Source organism: Lacerta agilis, chromosome 17 (assembly GCF_009819535.1).
Source record: "Lacerta agilis isolate rLacAgi1 chromosome 17, rLacAgi1.pri, whole genome shotgun sequence".
NCBI lineage: Eukaryota > Metazoa > Chordata > Lepidosauria > Squamata > Lacertidae > Lacerta > Lacerta agilis.
In genome coordinates this window covers 12,127,494-12,146,614 of record NC_046328.1, presented here as the reverse complement: position 1 = coordinate 12,146,614, position 19,121 = coordinate 12,127,494, and the positions used below count along the sequence as shown (strand labels likewise).

General features: G+C 41.2%; 1 protein-coding gene across 1 annotated transcript; it reads left to right on the top strand.

Moving 5' to 3' along the window:
* Positions 1-245: 245 nt before the first annotated feature.
* Positions 246-18,833, top strand: YPEL1 (yippee like 1). Its single transcript, XM_033136452.1, has 5 exons — positions 246-509; positions 8,228-8,510; positions 13,266-13,309; positions 14,886-14,994; positions 17,718-18,833. The coding sequence occupies exons 2-5, from the start codon at positions 8,394-8,396 to the stop codon at positions 17,805-17,807; spliced, it is 360 nt and encodes a 119-aa protein (XP_032992343.1). The 5' UTR covers positions 246-509; positions 8,228-8,393; the 3' UTR covers positions 17,808-18,833.
* The last annotated feature ends 288 nt before the right edge of the window (positions 18,834-19,121 follow it).

Below are 19,121 nucleotides of genomic sequence, written 5' to 3'. Positions count from 1 at the left end.
TCGCGTCGAAGCGCGCGCCCTCAAGGGGGGCGGAGCCAAAACGCGAGAGTTCTCTCCCCCTACTCCCGCTTCTAATAAAATAACGACAGCGCGCGTGCGCCTTCGGCTGAAGTGCGCGCGAGCAGAGGGGGCGGAGAGAGAGAGAGAGAGAGGGGAGAAAAAGCAAAAGAGTCCAAGCAAAACAAAAGCCAGGCGAGGGGGCGGGGCGGCGTTAAACCTGAGCGCGTGTGGGGGTCGTGAAGGAGGAGAGAGAGCAACGGCGGCGGCGGCAACAGCAGCCACGACGACACCGACGACCGAAGGACGAGCAGGATGACTTCTCGGTCGCTTCTCGGCCCTGAGGACAGCGGGGGGGTCCGGCTCGGGAGCAGCGGCGGTTGGCGCTTTCTATGACCCCCCCCCTCCCTCACAGGACACACAAGCCCACCCACCCCGCTGCCCGCCTCGCGTTGGGTCATGGTCGGCGCTCGTTGAGGCGGCGGCGGCGCGACCCTCGCCCCCCACAGCAGGTAGCCACTCTCCACCTCCTCTGCTTTTCCCCCCGGCTGGGACGAGGAAAGAAAGGAAAGGGCAACTGGGCTGTGTGTATGTGAGTTGGTGTTTGGCGGACGGACATCTCGATAGGGTGGGGGATACGCTCCCCACACATTCCAGTGTGTTCTCTCTCCCTCCCCCTTCTCTTTCATTCCTCCCCCCCCAAAAAAAACACACACACACACACACCTGAGGATTGTGAGGAACTCAGGTAGTCCTTCCTGGAAGGGTTGTCATTGATGGGGGGCAGGATCAGTTTATAATTGGGGTGGACTTGTCCTTTTCTCCTCCCGAACATTTGTGATCCAAGAGGTATTTGGGGGAGGGATGAACTTTGGGGCTGATGACGCGATCCCTTTATTGTATGGTTGCGTGTGTCCGGTCAACTACTTTATTGACTATATTTTCATATTCCCTGGAGTTCAGAGGGGCTTACAGAAACTTCCCAAAATGATGTATGTTTTTTGGGCGATGATATCCTGCCTCTTCCTAAACCAGCCAAGACTGCCAAAAAAAAAAAAAAATTCTGAAAATATGAACAGGCTACAATTGTACTCCATATGTACTCAAAAGTAACCCACACTCAAGTTCAGTGGGACTTATTCCCAAGGTGTAAGCCTAGGAAGGCAGCAACAGTAATACAAAAGGATAGGGAAGCAAATTGCATTCAGATAATGAGCAGCTGACAAACAAAAGTGTTATAAAAGTAATTCAGAAAATATATAAAAAAATTACTCTGGGATAGTGATGGCCTTGACTAATACTTATTAATTTGCTAATAACTGCATCCTATTGGCAGAGGCAACTTACAGCAATTTCAACATCATCTGACCTCTTGGAGCCTCTTGAGATGAGAACCTTAAGTAATGTGGTCTGTTTAGCCTGTGGAGAAATAATTTTATTTTTTAAAATTTTCTCAACTTTGTAAGTAATATCAATAGCCTCATACTAGTCCTTGAGTGCTAGATTTATTTACTTGGATTTTTTTGTGTCCTGTTGTGACACTGAATGTTTAGAATGGCTAAAACCAATTTTAGTGGCATCTGTCGGACCCATGTCTCTTCCAAGGGCTCACCATTAAAAGATAAATAAATCCTGAACAAAAGAAAAGAAAGCTCCCAACACATGGAGGAAAAGAATAGTTGTTTTTCTATTTGCTATAGAAGGAAAAGAATTGTGCATCCTTGAGAAAGGTCTGATCAGAGCTGCTAGCCAGGGACTCCTGTTACCAGTTTGTCTCAAATGGAAGTCCAGTTTCTTAATAGAATTACTATAGGTGAGTGTGTATTGGAATGTACTCTGCACAGGCTCAGAAACCCAATGCAACTTAATGCTTTGTATGTTCTAGAGTTTTTTTTCTGATTCAAATTTAAGCATAAGTTTGCATATACACAAAAGGCTCCCCTCTTCTCCCTTGTTAGAGCAGTCTGAGAAAGGAGTGCAGGGGGATTTGGGATTTGGTAATAGGGGACACAATAGCCTCCATGAGGGTTTTTTGTTTGCTTAAAGATTTAGAAAGAAATTGTGTTGCAAGGTGGGGGGGGTGTTGTTTTTAATTAGCGTGTTACCGAGAGGGGGGACAAGAGCTTATCCTAGCCAATTCAGTTCTGTAATCTTCTGTATGCGTCGGTGATTTAATTTCCTTCTCACGCTCCGCACTCCCTTGCCCCTCCATCTTTCAGGGCTGCGCACCACAAGGGCGGTATGTTTACCCCTGATCAATAGCATCGCAGAAATTCCCTGCAACATGCAGGCGGTCCTTGAGCCTGTTATTTGGGGCAGTAGAACAGTAAACATCTCTGGGTCGGTTTTCTGTCACTCTGTCTCCGCAAGCTCTTTGTCGGTTTGGAGCTGGGATGCAGGGGGGGGGCGTTTTGTTTGCTGCTCGGATTCGCACATTTTCCTATGACGATCGTGCTGAGCAGCACGGGGGGGGGTCGTCTATACGTGCCGCCCCTTCTGCAGTTTCTTGTTGTTTTGGAGCCTGCTAGGCTGCTATTCAATGGTTCGAACAAGTAAGCCCCAAGAGGTAAGGGGATTTTCGTTCAGCTTCAGCTGCAGAACCGGATCTGTTTTGCTTTGCTTTGTTTGTGACTGCATGCTGGCTTGCTCTTTTCCGTCAGCCCTCGAGGCTTTTTCCTCGCCAGATCTTTCGCTTTCATTGATTGAACCGCGGAAAAGAGAACTTGCCCTTTCTTCCCCTCCCCTTTCGGTTTCGTGGTGGTTGGAATTCGGGGCAGAGTGGAACTGGAATTCTGGCTCGAGCTGATCGTCCTGCGGCTGGACAAGGAAATGAAGCTGGAAAAACACCTTCCCCGACCTTGTGCCAGAACTGGACCCTCCCCACCCGGGGCAAGTCGTAGCCAGCGTGGTTCACTTCGCTTTAGGTCGACCCCACCGGGGGCGCTCAGACACTGTTTGCAAACAGTGCCAGAAAGTGAGCCGTTTGCAGCCGCCGTTGGCCTTTTGTTTTGATACACCGACCGGCCGCAGACTGGCTGTGGCAGGGGCTGGTTGCTGATGTGGTGGGTAGGCTGGCTGGCTGGGACTTTGCTGCTGCACGTCCGTTCATCTCCCCTCCCCCCGGTGCTGTATTGTCCAAAGCAGACTGGAGGTGCATGTTTATTTTTAGAATGTTGCTTCTCGCAATGCCCTTGCCTTTCTCCATGAAAAGTTGCCTTTTCCTCAAGGCTCCGAACCCATTGTTTCTACACTTCAGAGGAAGAACATGCAAAAGAAAGGGTGGGAGAAGATGTTTTTGGTTAAAATCAGAGCAGGCAGTGATGTTTTGCTTTGTGGTCTGAGTGTGTGGTGGGGAGTTTTCGATTAGAAAACGCCACTAACAACAGCCCATGAAAGTGAAGATCAAATCTGCACAAGTCTTTTGTCTCTCTTTATTTTAGCATTGTTTGAAGTTTAGTAAGGGTAAGGTCTATTAAATGGTCTTATGGAAATGCGTTCTCACAGAAGCCACTTTAGCATTGTCAACAATGCAGCAACATCTATTTCTATGTACTGTGTACATTTGATGCAGTCTGGATTGCTGGTGAATCAAAAAGGTTCTTTAGCGTTCACAGACTTCATGGGAAAGTCCAAGACAGGAAAACGATTGATCTTTCTGAGTTCTTAGTTACTGTTAATAGGGGGTGAGAAGCAACTTAGCTTCAATTAAATGAACAATTATCCAGCCACATTTATGTGTTTTACATAACAAATCTTAGGGGTTTAAAACTTAACAAAAATCAACTGTGCATGCTTCTTCAGAAATAAATACTTCTCTGCTTATTGCAGCTTACTCAGATAAGTATGGATAAGGTTATAACCATGATTTTTGTAGTTCGTATTTAATAGAAGCCCTTTTAGTAGCTTGGTAAAAACATGAATGAAATTAAGGCTTGTTATAGTACAAAACCTCTATAAATATAATTATGAAATAGCAGTATGGTAGAATCAGATGACCTGTTGCTTGTGTTCCTGATAAAACTTATTTAATGATTTGAGAATATCTTAATATTCTGTAGATCTGTTGTATGCTGATAATGTTCTGTTGCAGCTAACATGCTTAAATATTTGTTTATACATCCGGGTGCAGAATTAGGACAGCCCACTATGCTTAAGATTGGCTGCTGCTTGCCTACTAAGATTACGCTTTCCTTCAAATGACATCATGCTGGTAGACAGAAGAGCTAACATTGTATGCATTCAGTGTATGAATTGTAATATCACATGAAAATAACACTTATTTATCCATCTAATAAAATGGATAGCATGTTCATGTGGGAGTAGCAAGGGCATGATGAAAATGAAAATTGTTTCTTAATTGTGTCTAGAATGAATGTTTGAAAAAACATGTGTTTTTGAAAAAACATATGAAAAAACATACATTCCAATGCTTGAACCTGTTTTCACATGGGGCTTGGCAGAGAATATCAGATTTGTACAGCATGCCCTTCTGTATAATTAGTATTTTAGGAAACAAACATTTTGATGGCTTTTAAAACTCCTTTCGTGTTGTGAAATAGAATGGGGGGGGGGGCTTGGGTAGTTGTTACAATCTCAGTCAGTTTTGCTTACACTTTTAAAAGGGTAGTCTTTTCATAGTTCAGTAAATTTGAGCTCTGTTTTCATCTCTCTCTTTTTGGTACTTCTGTAAACCTCAAGATTTGCCCACACCTGTAATGTGTGGATGGTGCTGTTTTGGTTGCAGTAGGTATGGCAATTCATGTTTCATGGAAACTACTGTTGGTTGGTTGTTCCTTTCTATACCACAAAACTGATATCTATGCAGTGTACAATATGACTTCAGTTTAAAACCAAAACAACATAACAAATAAAATTGAAGCAAAGTACATTAAACAAACAAACAAACAAACAGAAACACAGAATGGGTCACCTAACAAGAAGGTTCTAAAAAACAAGTTAACCCTTTTCATAAGAATGCTCCCTGAAATAATTAAGTATTGGTGCCTAAAACTCATTATAGTTGGTGCCATCTTGATTTTATAAGGTAGACTGCCTATAAACCGAGTGCCACCACACTAAACGCACAATCTGTCACTGCCAGGACTCTTAGATGTACTTCAATGGCAGATTGCAGATATTAGGGAAAGGAATATGAATAGTACTTAATCAAGGATTCAGAAATCTTTGGCTTAACTTTTATTAGGCAGTTATTAACCTCGAGCCCTCCTTTCCCCTATATCAGGGGTGGCCAACTCCCAAGAGACTGCGATCTACTCACAGAGCTAAAAACAGGCAGTGATCTACCCCCTTTTGGGGGTTCAGGTAAAAGTTGTTGAGCTTTTTTAGGGTTGGGGAAAAGCTGTTTTTTTGGGAATGTAGGGCAAAAATGTTTAGCTTTTTTTAGGGCAGCCAAACTTGATGAGCTTCTTTGGGGGGAGCCAGTGATCTACCACAGTCGTCCAGTGATCTACCAGTAGATCACGATCTACCTGTTGGACGTGCCTGACAGATGGTTCAATCTTATGCAACAGCCCAGTCAGAAATGCAGAAAGACCCAACCCTTGATTCCAGTGCTTTATAAATGCTTCCAGAGACTGTGGGGAAGCATTGCTTTTTCTGAAGATCTGTAAAAGATTAAACAAGACCTCCACCCAACCCCCACCCCCGAAGTTATCTGTGCATGCCAAATAACATGGGAGGGGGTCTTTTCATGTTTCATTTCTCACAGGATTTTTGCAGAATGCAAAACTCCACAAAGCAAGTGCAAAGGGAAGCATATTCCTCCATGTTCTCTGCAGTTCCTCAAGAACTCAGGGAAAGGACCAGTCAGCAGAGGGAGGATAGGGTTGGGGTTATTGCGCTTCCTTGCACCACTAGGGGGATCTGTGCATCCCTGGTCTTAGTTAACAAGAAACATAATTGTGAAGTTCATGAGCACACTGTGCACATAAACTTTAAAGTAGGATAGATGACAGCTGATGAGTTTACAAATTTAAACCAACTTTAAACAAAAGTTAAAATAAAGCCAGATTAAAATATTTGAATGTAAAATAAAACACATTATGTCCACACAAATAATCTCTTAAAACTAAATCTGTGACACTGTCACATGCATTGAATCATGTAAACTATTTTTATTGATTTTCAACTTACAAAACACAACTTTAAACATGTTGCCATTGGCAATATTAAAATTTCTTTACTTTAGAATTCCCTTCTCTCCCCCCTCTAAGAACTGGATTAATTACTGCCACTGATTTTAATAAATTTAATTTTGAGATTTGATTTTAGGTGACTTCCTTGCCTCATGTTGCCCACCTTAGTTCTGCAGGGCACAGGCTCATTAATTTTAAGGTGGTTTGTGAATCTGACATTCTATCTAATTATACATTTATATTGTCCAAAGACTGAATTACTGCTTTCTCCTCTTCCTCACTCCCTCATTTATCTTGTTACAGGAATTATTCAGCCACCACTATGACTGAATAATTAACCAGAGGCTCAGATCAGTCACTGTAACTAACCATAGTTTAGGACCTAAACTATGATTTGAGCTTCCAAACATTAAACAAGCACTTTTATGGTTTCTGAAGAAGTGTGCATGCACACGAAAGCTCATACCAGGAACAAACTCAGTTGGTCTCTAAGGTGCTACTAGAAAGAATTTTCGATTTTGTTTTGACTATGGCAGACCAACACGGCTACCCACCTGAATCTTGTAGAAGTTAATCTTAGCAGTGACAGTTGAGATCATTACTATATAACCTATTGCTTCTCAGATATATTTATATAGAAAAATTTCCCCATTTTACCTTAATTGTTGTCTCCTGTTCTTATTTGCCGTTTCTGGCTGCATAATATATGGTACTGTATTGACAACAGTCCTTTTTGGGGAGAGTTATTGTTTACACTTGTTATTGCTGCCACACTATAATCTTTGTGCCTTTCTAATTTTTACTACCAATGGAAAATCCCAGGTTTCTTGACTGTCCTTGATGAAATTGATGAAGTAATGGTTAAAATGTTGATAGTGTTTTCCCACTCAGGTTGATTTATTATGGGATACAGCATTGGTACTAGATGTCTGTGGTCTCCAGACCCTGAGTTCATTACTACATGTTAGAATCAAATGAGACCACCCTGAAGCTTGAGGATCTGAAGAGAATGTATCTCTTGCTTCAGCTGGCTGATAATGAACAGAGGTTTATGAGTGTCCGGCATCTATGGAGTGATACCATCTGTCAAGCTTCTGGAAATTATCTTCCTTTTGAGCAGCAGTATTTCTTATAGAAAGCTGTTTGAAGAGGCTACACTACAGTGGTACCACAACTTATGAAATTAATCCGTTCCAAAGGTGTGCTCGTAAGACGAAATCTTCGTAAGTCGAAGGCGCCATCTCGGGGAAAAAATTCGGAAGTCGAAAAAGCACATTCAAATTTTCGTAAGTTGAGGTATCGTGCCACTGCTTTCCCTTCGCAAGTCGAAAATTTCGGAAGCGGCGGCCATTTTTTCGCTTCCGGAAGTCATTCGGAAGTCGAAAAATACGGAAGTCGAGGTACCACTGTACGAAGTTTTTGAATCCACATATTTCAGTATTTATTTGGGCTTTGGCTGTGTTTAACATCCTTATAAACTATGGCTTACTGTGATGGAAATGAGCCAAGGTGAGCCTTGGACTCAAATGCTCCGTCTTTCCCCTCCTCCAGTGTGGCTGCAAGCTGCTTGTTTCATTCAAACCTGACAACCTGTGATTAACTACGGTTTGGCTTAAACAAGCAGACTTCAGAATGCACTTACTTTGTGTGGAACCTATGGGCAGAAAGTTTCATAGTTGGCCTACCCAACAACTATTTTGTGTTGGCTGAGTGGAATGTTAGTTACGCTTGCCTTTTGTTCATCCAGCTGTTTTACCACCCTTGAGTTTCCAATGCTTGTGTTTGCATACTGCCCTCTGTTGCAGTGTTCCCATCTCCCTTTTGGATGTGAGGTTGGGAGCACCTCAATATTACAGTGCAAGAGTAGGGCCCTCCTCTCCTCTCCCATGTAGGACTCTATGGCATATACATGCAGGCATGATATTTTAACAGGGAGCAACACTGCATGTAACTTAAGGTATCCATTTTATTTTAAACTTACACTAATTGTGAAATGGAGAAGTTAAATGTTTAATTAGAAATATGTACTATAAAAATACTTGAAGTGGTTTATATGCTTCTTTCTTCCGTTTCAGGTTTTGATTGTTTCTTCTGTTGCGTTTGTGTGGAAGCTGCCACACACACTCCAGAACAACAACGGCTTTTGCTTGCATTTTCCAGTGTTTCTTTTGTCAGCAAGTTCAGCAAAGTTGTAATTCTTCAAGTGCCAGCCCTGATCAGAGTGAAGAACTGGCAACAGAGATGGTAAAAATGACAAAATCCAAAACGTTCCAGGCTTACCTACCAAACTGTCATCGGACCTACAGTTGTATCCACTGCAGAGCCCATCTAGCCAATCATGATGAACTAATTTCCAAGGCAAGTGGCCTGTCTCTAGACCTCATGAATGCATGATCTGGTGCCTGTTTGTAATTACCATAATGAGACAAAAAGATACACCAAAAGTTATGTGTTTCAGGGTCTATTAGAAATACACTGCATAAGAATTTACATAATGTATTTCCTGATTACATTCTGTTTGTGTTCAGGTGCTACTTCTTGAGGCGTGTTTGGTCTCTTTGCAGGCTGGAATGATGTGTAATTTTTATTTTAAAAGAAGTGCTCTTAATGTGAAGCACATTGATCAGGGTTATGGGCACTTGAGGTAATGTGAACAACCAGATTGTTTAAGTTTGGTAGCATGATTCTTCTAAAGAGAATCACTGTGTAACTTACACTATGTTCAAATGTTAATGTGTTCTTAATATTCAAGTACAGAAGATCTAGTGAAATCTAAACCAACTAGCCATCCATGTAAAGAAAATAGTCAATGGATGGAAGTATGCAGATACGCATATCTAGTCAGCTGGAAAAGAAGGGTGGGTGGGTTTCGTATTCTGTGTATGTTCTGCAGCTAGACCTGTCCAGTGAGAGCATTCCTGAAGTAAGGAAGCATGCTTTTCAAAACTACTTTCTGTTTTGTTCCTTGTTTTCCCCCCTTTATGCATTCTTTCAAAGGACTTTTGGTAACAACTGTGAATCAAGGCTCTTCTTTGAGATCTGTATATATGAAGAAACCTCTCACCAGGAGTTTTCCCAGCTCCTATGCAAAGATTTGGGAGTTTCTGTGTTTCTGAAATGAGAGACCATATTCTCCCAAACATATATTCATATTCACCTGCTCTGTATCCACTCTTCATATGCATTGGGGAGGAATTTGGACCTCAGGAAGAGCATCATCTAATATTCAGATTTTCCTTCACAGCAATGGGGTCTCTCATGGTTGCCATATGCTGCAATCTACATGCATATATTCTGAAGAATATGCATTTGTTAGCAGTTGCTACAGCACTGGTTTGTGCTGAAGATTTAAGCTTACCACACAGAAACAGAATAAAGGGAAAATGACAAGAGAAATGCTCCCTCTTCCCCTCATCCCAAGCTAATTTTGCACCAAAATTAAGGAAATAATTTTTTAAAACAAAGTATATTCTGTAAAAAAAACCTCACATAATTTTGTACTTCCTGTATGTTAAAAATAGTATTGTATTCTTAGGTAAAAGCATAATAAACAATCTACCAAACATAAAAAATGGTTTCAGACTGACAATTTGTCTAACACCCGTCTTCTTTAATGGTTACAAGTTTAGTATACTGTGACTAATAAGTTGGTGGGACAGGGTCATGTAACTGTAAAATATGCCTGGTAATTAAACGTTGTACTTAATTAGGTTAATTGGTATAGTTTTTAGATGACAGGTTTCCGCTACAGTTATGGATTTTTTCAATGCCTGGTTTTCCTAATTGGGTATGTTCACAAGACTGTGATGGGATGAAAATTGAATACATAGCAGTAATTTAAAGGTGTAAATGATTGGGTATGCCTGTTTTAAAAACAAACAATACAGTGCAATTAGTTGACTCACTGTTGCCCTTAAAATAAATCCAAACACTCCCTGGTTTGCAAACTACATAGCGTGGTGATATATGAATCACTCACACTGCTGAAAGATTGCTTTCCAATATATCTTGCAACCTACCAATTCTGATGCTCATCCGGAATTCCTGTTTCTTCGAGCAATGAATATTGGAGGGCAGATTTCCTAGGAACTCCCACTATTGCAGTAACATAATGGGTAAACTTCCAAAGAGAGCTATTAGCAGCTTAGCTTCAATCATCCTCATGCATTGAAACAAATATTACTAATTGCTGAGGTGTGTGTGTGTACACTTTGTACACAAATGGCAATGGCTAGTGAATGGTACAGATATGTGTGATACTGTGATTGTATTGCTTACAAATTCTGTAAAGAAAGGGTGTAGTACCTTGCAAATCTGATCTTACTGGCTTAACTTCATTTCCCTCCTTCTAGCCCTCCCACAGGCTATTTATTTGCCTGAATACTTTGCCGGACTTACAGTTCTGGGCACTATAGCTAGTGCAGTGGTACCTTGGGTTACAAACACTTCGGGTTACAAACTCCGCTAACCTGGAAGTAGTATCTCAGGTTAAAAACTTTGCCCCAGGATGAGAACAGAAATTGTGCGCTGGCGGCAGCAGGAGGCTCCATTAGCTAAAGTGGTACCTCGGGCTAAGAATGGTTTCAGGTTAAGAACAGAGCTCCAGAACGAATTAAGTTTGTAACCAGAGGTACCACTGCAATTTTTAAATTTTTAATCTTATTTTTTTTATTCAACTGCCAGACCATTTTACCCTGCTGATGTATATTGGACATGGGACTTGTTAATAACTCTTGAACAATTAAATAATATGAATCACAGGAGCCAATACTTGGAAAGGGAACTAAGTTGTAATAAAACAGGCACTAATAAAATTCTTAACCCTGAGTATTGTAAGTAACAATAACAACTTATGGCTATAAGCCATAAATTTGTGACTTACAATTTTGCTGTTTGGCACATGTTTTCTCAGGCACACATAGCTCAGATTAAAATTCCCTGCTAAGGATAATGTTAAAATATATAGTGTAACTTTCTCAGATCTCTTCTGACAGAGTGGTAATGAAAACTAAATTAATTAATCTTGAAATTTTTGCTGGTTTATGGAATAGACATCATTTTACAGCCATTTTTATTTATTCAAATTCCTGTTTGAGATCTGTATTCCTCTTTGGCCTGTCAGGTAGCAATGATGATGAATTCGAGAGCTTCATTTCAAGTACTGTATATACCATGTTTCCCCGAAAATAAGACATGCCCATAAAATAAGCCTAGCAGGATTTCTATGCATTTGCACAATATAAGCCATACCCCGAAAATAAGACATAGTGATGCAGCACCTCCCTTAAGACGGCCTGGATAGGTTTGGCTATGCAGCGTACCGACGCGGAGCGGTTAAAATAAGACATCCCCGAAAATAAGCCACAGTGTGTTTTCTTGGGGGGGGGGAATATATATATATGACAGTGTCTTATTTTCAGGGAAACACAGTATCTAGGGAGTCTAGGAAGGTGCTTTGATAACAATTGCATTCCATATGAATACAATGTGGTTTCTAGAATGTAACTAATAACTGGTGCAGAATCCCATCGTCTCCTGCACAAATTTGCATGTGGTGCGAAAGGGGCTATCACCTCTTGTTTTTTTCTGCCTGGCATCTGGTACTTGGAGAACTATTAATATGGAGATTCTTATTTTAGATTTTTAAAATGGATCGTACCAACTGTGTAGTTGGAAGTTCCTAAGGGTTGGTGGCATCTCTTTTAGTGAAACTTGTGAATGCTCTATCCTTTATCAATTCTCACATTTAACTGTAAATGGACACAGCCATTTCTTCAGGAATTCTAAATCTTCCATATGTGATACTTTTTAGCAACATGGACTCTATAGAGTCTTTGTGTCTCTGCCATCAACACACTGCAACATTTTCTGCCACTTAGTTAACAATGTTTCAAGGACTGACAGTGTTTGAAATAAAAATAACTATTTAGGAATAATATAAATCTTGCATTAAATGCAGTTTTCTGACCTATGTCAACTTTTATACGCTCTATAATGACAAAGGTCATAAGTAACTGCATAGAACTCATTTGTAAGAGGTTGCTAGATCAGTGTTTTTCAACCTGCAACCTTGGCATTAGCAGCACCACACTCTAACCCAGTGTTTTTCAACCACTGTTCCGCGGCACACTAGTGTGCTGCGAGATGTTGCCTGGTGTGCCGTGGGAAATTACTTTATATATAGTCAATATAGGCACAGAGTTAATTTTTTTAACATTTTCTAATGGTGGTGTGCCTCGTGATTTTTTTCATGAAACAAGTGTGCCTTTGCCCAAAAAAGGTTGAAAAACACTGTGCTAGATAACTGCTAGGAACAGTTTTACTGACAGCTTCACACACACACCACAACTTGAAACTCTAATAACTCAAGAACTGAATGGAGAATGCCCAGTGAACTCATATGTTTTCTAGTTAACCAATTTTAATTTTCTGTAATCCTATGCAATTACATCGGTGTCATTTTTTGGCTTAGTTTAGGGAATAATGACCCAAGTTGATTAAAAGCAAAATTTATTTAAAACTTATTTAGCTTACTAAATAAGCAACATGGAAAAGTGGAGGGCAAAACGAGTGCAATAATGTAATTTTCACATGTTTTATTTCAATAATGTTTCAATAATATTATAAGGTAGACTGTTACTATCCCCATATTACTGATGGGGAAGGAAGAGAGAGTGGATTACCTTAAAACAGTGTGTGTTAATGATAGAGTGGAGCTACAGACTTCTATAGCTAAGGTTTTGAACTGTGCCCGATCTTTCTTTACTACATTACGTTAATTACCATACCTTTTCTTTTGTCTATTGTAGCAGTGTCAGACACTGTCTTAAAGAAGGCACTATACCTAGCAGTAGTTGCACAAACACTTGGAGAAAGATTTGGTTTTGAGATTAGAGCTTAGACAATGAGTTTCCAGCCCCATGTGGCAGATCTGAAGAATAATTACTTGGAACAATACATGCAGCTGAATTTTCACTTAACATACAATGTGCTAGTTTCAAAGCTCAGGTGGAATGCTTTGATTTGCCTCTTCATTGAGACAATGTTTTAGTGTTTGTAAAAAATATTTATATATATACATATATGTATATGTCTTCTTTTTTTCTTTTACAGTCCTTTCAGGGAAGCCAGGGGCGAGCCTACCTCTTTAATTCAGTGTAAGTGCAATTATTATTTTCTATGGAATAGGACTATTTTACAACAATAGCATGTGAGTGGATTGGCTTTTTGTCATGGTTTACGCAAGGACGCAAGTCGAGCCCTATGGGATCAGCCCAGCGGTCCGTCTAGTCTAGCAGTCTGCTTCCCACAGTGGCTGGCAGACGGCTTGGAAGCCACAAACATGGTTGAAATATGGTAGCCCTTATTTGCTGTTGCTCCCTAGCATCTGGTATTTTGTGATTTTCAAATACTTTTAATGGAGTGAGAGAAGGGTTTTGCTCTGCCTGCAGAAGGCCACACATCCTTCAGTCAGGCACATGTGGAAGGCTTCTGAGGGCTGAACGGCTGTGACTCAGTAATAGAGTGCCTGCTTTGCATGCAAAAGATCCACAGTTCAATCAAGTCTAGATAAGAAAGGTTCCTGGAGAGATGCTGCCAACCAGTGTAAACAAAACTGATCTAGGTGTACTAGTGGGCTGACAGAACTTTTTTGGCATGCTAATTAAGAGGAACATAGAAAGCTTGTCTGATATCAAGACAGCTTTCTATGTTCCTCTTAATTAGCATGCCAACAAAGTTCTGTTTGGAACTTGCCCATATGGAAACATAATTCTAACTAACTATAGACTTTACAGTGCAACTTTTTTCTTCTTTAGAGTATCTATTAAAATTCTTTCAATGTAGATAATAACTTCTGTTGGTGGCATATAACCACCTTTTCCTAGCCATAGCTAAAAGAAACATGAGATGTGGGTGGCGCTGTGGTCAAAACCACTGAGCCTCTTGGGCTTGCCAATCAGAAGGTCAGTGGTTTGAATCCCTGCAACAGGGGAAGGTCCTGTTGCTCTGTCCCAGCGCCTGCCAACTTAGCAGTTTGAAAGCACGGCAGTGCTAGTAGATAAATAGGTACTGCTGCAGTGGGAAGGTAAATTGTGTTTCTGTGCACTCTGGTTTCCGTCACGGTGTTCTGTTGTGCCAGATGCAATTTAGTCATCCTAGCCACATGGCCTGGAAAGCTGTCTGTGGACAAACGCCAGCTCCCTCAGCCTGAAAGCGAGATGAGCGCTGCAACCCCATAGTCGCCGTTGACTGGACTTAATTGTCCAAGGGTCCTTTATCTTTAAAAGTAACACAGAAACAAAGCCATAGTTAAAACCAGGACTTTTTCCCCCAGCTGGAGCTCACCAGAGCTCAGCTCCAGCACTTCTCAGGTGGGCAGCATTGCCATTCTAAGAGACCAAGGGAGAACTTCATGATGAGCTCCGGCACCTCTTTTTCTAGAAAATGGCACTGGTTAAAACAATTTACCTGGTAATTAATACTAGGTCGGAAATCACACAGATGTTTAATTTGGTTTGTGTTCAAAAGCTTGGTGTATGCAAGGAGGAACAAGCAAAGCATATTGGCTTTAAAATAGCTTCCTTGTGTGATGTTGGAAATATTTGCCAAAAATCCTGGTGTGAATGGTCTTGAGATTTTGCATCTAGCAATTGCATAGATCTTGATATTAATGGGAGGGGAAGGAGGATTATTATAAAATGGCTTATGCTTTTCTCACTCTCTCTCTTGCAGTGTAAATGTGGGCTGTGGTCCTGCAGAAGAGAGAGTTCTTCTGACAGGCTTGCATGCAGTAGCAGATATTTATTGTGAAAACTGCAAAACCACTCTTGGATGGAAATACGTAAGCATTTGCCCATTTTTGGACATGCAACTGCTTGGTTTTGTCTGGTTATTGGAATAGGCTATGTGCAAATGTGGGAGTATCTGGGTTCTCGCCAACTAAGTACTACTCAGAGTAGACTCACTAAAGTTGATGGACCCAAGTTGTTATTGTCTGTTTATTTCAGTGGGTCTAGTCTGAGTACCCCAACATTGATACCCTCTTGTCGGTCCCTCTTTGATGCCTTGTGTTCTTGTCAGACTGCTGGCATGATAAGAAGCCTGAGGATAAATTGACCAAGTCTGGCTACAATTCAGATCCATGGGTAAAAGTTATCCACATCTTAAAGAGGGAACCCGATCTTCCATCACCAGTTGGCCTTCCTCTAGTAGTAGTAGTTGTATGTATAATTGTTGTTATTACCACCCACTCTCCCACCCCGAGAAAGGCACAGGGAAGGCTACAGCAATGTAAAAAGCAACAGTTTAAAGCAAATTACATTCAGACGTAGAGTGGGTCCTAGAAATATGAATTTCAGTTCATATTTGCTGCTTTGAAGTGTGGCGGGTGCCTGACACAGACCCTGCTTACATGTGGTGAGGGGCTCATAACAAGCAGTTTTCAGAGCCACTGAATTTGCAAGGGAATCTTTTATTCCACCTGCCAGGTATTCTGCTTTTGTTACTGATGCATGAGGACCTGCCCTTTTGCCATCCCTCTTACTTATTTGAGTGCAGGACTACAGCCACCGGGGATGGGGGTGCTCTTAGGGAGATCCTGGGTTCCTTCCTAGAATTTTCAGTTTTCATAGTACTTTGCAAAATGCAATGAATAGTAGTATACTGGTAAAAGTCTTCCCAAGTAAGAAGTAAATCTCCCATTTCCCAGGAGCATAAAGGCACTTGAATGAAATTTTATTTTATCCTGTATTTTAAATTCAAAGGGTTGTATCCAACTAAGGTTCCATTCACACTATACAATTAAAGCACCATGCTGCCACTTTAAATAGCCAAGGCTCCTCCCCCAAGAATTCTGGGGGCTATAGATTGTTTAGGAGGCCCCTATTCTCCTTCCAGCGCTATAATTCCCAGAGCAGTTTAACAATTGTCCTCTCTTCCCAGGGTGATGTGGCCAAAGCCCTACTTTCAGTGGACGCATTGAAATTAATGGTCCACCATTAGTCACATCCATTACTTTCAATGGGTCTACTAATTTTAGTATGACTGACTGTGCGTTGCTTTGCATTGATACTTCCCCCACCCCTTGCTCTGAAGTATGCTTAGGCTTTCCTCATTGTCATATGTCTGGCCCCACACCTCAAACGGCATCAATGGAGGACACTGACAGGGCTCTCCCATACATTTACTCGTTTTTCACTGGGCAGGATTACCAGGGTAGAGCTTACATGCCAGCACCACGGGGACTTTGTGATGCACACAGTATTTCATAAAGCATAGGATATTGATTCTGACACGGCGGGAACCAGCCTCAAGGTCATCTCTGCTGTGACTGTACCTAAAGGAAGTTAATTTCCATAGGATTTGCATTCCTCAAAGTCTGATACTGTAGATCAGTGTTTTTCAACCTTTTTTGGGCAAAGGCACACTTGTTTCATGAAAAAAAATCATGAGGCACACCACCATTAGAAAATGTTAAAAAATGTAACTCTGTGCCTATATTGACTATATATAAAGTAATTTTTCAATTTTTCCCACGGCACACCAGGCAACATCTCGCGGCACACTAGTGTGCCGCGGAACAGTGGTTGAAAAACACTGCTGTAGATGATAGGAATAAACAAAAACAAACCCAAAAGTAATCTTCATTAAATTCTGGTTGTTGGTATTTAATAGTTTCTGAATGGCAAAGAAGCATGGGATAGCTTTAAACCAACTGGGAGGCACCTCTGGTCCATGAGCTTAATTAGACCTTTTAGGCCATGGGTAGGCAAACTAAGGCTCGGGGGCCAGATCCGGCCCAATTGCCTTCTAAATCTGGCCCGCAGACGGTCTGGGAATCTGCGTGTTTTTACATGAGTAGAATGTGTGCTTTTATTTAAAATGAATCTCTGGGTTATTTGTGGGGCATAGGAATTCATTCATTATTTTCCCCCCCCAAAATATAGTCTGGCCCCCCACAAGGTCTGAGGGACAGTGGACTGGCTCCCTGCTGGAAAAGTTTTCTGACCCCTGTTTTAGGCTTTCCAGTGAGGCTGTTCTGGGCTGGCCATGCCCACCTACCATTTACCTGACATCAGGAGCTGGTTCAATAAAGCTGTGGCTGCAAAGGAGCAATCAGGAGCCTTTGAGTGCTCCTGCTTTTGGCGCTGATTAAATAGGGCACGGAATACAAGCCCTGTGGCTTTTGCTCAGGTCTTCCTTTTCCCACTGATCATATGGAATCAGGTGACTGATAGGTGGGCAGCTGTGCCCACCTGACAAATATGCCCATGGAGGGTTGGCCACTGATTTATCTAGTCCTCTGGTTGAAAGTGGTTTCCACTTTTGCTTTAAATCAACAGTCATCTGCGAATAATTGAGTCCATTGCTGACCTGTGTAAAGTATTGAACTGTTGAGGTTTGAACCAGGTCATCCATCTTTCGTTCATACAGTGATGCTGAAGTGCATAACGTACAACAGTTAAGCTGAGCAATACTGTTGCCTTGCCCCTAACGGATACATTAAGAAGGGTTCTTATTTGAGGTGGTGGATAACGAAATCTAATATTTTATTTTCTTGCCTAGGAACATGCGTTTGAAAGCAGTCAGAAATACAAAGAAGGAAAATTCATCATTGAACTTGCCCACATGATCAAAGACAATGGCTGGGAGTAAATGGGAACACTTCTCTCTCTCTCTCTTTGGACAATTAATCTGTGGAACAAGCTTTATAAAGACTAATGCAAAAAGGATTTTGGTTGGGCTGGCTGAGAAAATTGCTGCGTTTTTGAAATCTCCAAACTGAGTAGTGTAATTTTGTGCCCCATTCCCTTTCTCCAAAAGGCCATCTTTTGCCCTTTTCTCTTTGTGTAAGTTTCCCTCTTTTTGTATATGTATTCCTGTGTGAACAGTTGTTTTGGATCGACTTTTTCTACAAACTCTAGAGGAATAATTCCCTAATTTCAAATTACTTTTAATAGCTAGCGCTCTCTTTTGACCTGTGCTTTTTAAATGCTCCTTTCTTCTGTGCATGCTTTTTGCCCATCACCTGCCCCGGAATTTTGTTGAAGGCCTGCGTGAACAGTCCTAGAGAGAATGTAAGGCATGTTCCTTCCCCATGACCCCAGACATAGCCATTTCTGTGCTCTCTTTGCAGTGAGAAGGACATAATATTGTAGTAACCATTAGTTCTTTTTTTTTTAAGTACTGCAGCTTGTGTGTATCTTTGGGCAGGTTAGTTAAAGGTTTAGTCATTTGTACTGGCTGAAGTTTATAAATCCTTGCCTATATTTAAAGAAAATGAGAAGCAAGGGTGGAATAATAATTTACAAGGTCAGCTAACTTATAAGGTCTGACCGAAATCAAAACATTCCTAAGAAAGTTCAACTTTGCTCTTTTAAGAAAGAATGTCTAGCAAAGTCTTCAAGATCAAAGGATGCAACTATATGCAGCTCTTATTTTTAATGTCATGTAAAATGTCTTGGTACTGTACCTTTAACAGGGACTTGTACATCCACTGAAGTTTTTATGGCTGGTTCCATGTAGCTACATAGTTTTTAATGCACTGGATAAAGAGGTTGATATCAGTGAAGTGATTTGCTCTTGCAGTCCTAAAACACACAAGATTATTTTTGTGTGTGAAAGTGGCCAGATCCTCTAGCTGTTACCTGTGGGAGGTTGGAAGCTGGGGAGCAGGTAAAAGATGCAAATTGAATTCTTCATGATAGGTTTTTTAAGGGGCGTTTGATTTGCTGGCTGAATCATCCCTGAGCACATTTTGTAATAAACAGTTATGTGAAATAAGCATCAACTTGTAATTTCCCCCAGCTGCTGCTTTTATGTGGGGTGACTCAGTCAGACACTTCCACTATATATATATATATGTATATGTGTGTGTGTGTGTGTGTGTGTGTGTGTAAAGTTCACTGATGGGAACTTTTCTGCATACTGTTTCAAGAGATTTGGATAATTTTTGTCATGATTTTTGCA

Excerpts from the sequence above, each read along its gene's own strand:
- YPEL1 (XM_033136452.1), top strand. The coding sequence starts at position 8,394 with ATGGTAAAAATGACAAAATCCAAAACGTTCCAGGCTTACCTACCAAAC. Across the intron at positions 13,310-14,885 it reads GCCTACCTCTTTAATTCAGT|TGTAAATGTGGGCTGTGGTC; the intron begins GTAAGTGCAATT and ends TCTCTCTTGCAG. Across the intron at positions 14,995-17,717 it reads CCACTCTTGGATGGAAATAC|GAACATGCGTTTGAAAGCAG; the intron begins GTAAGCATTTGC and ends TTTCTTGCCTAG.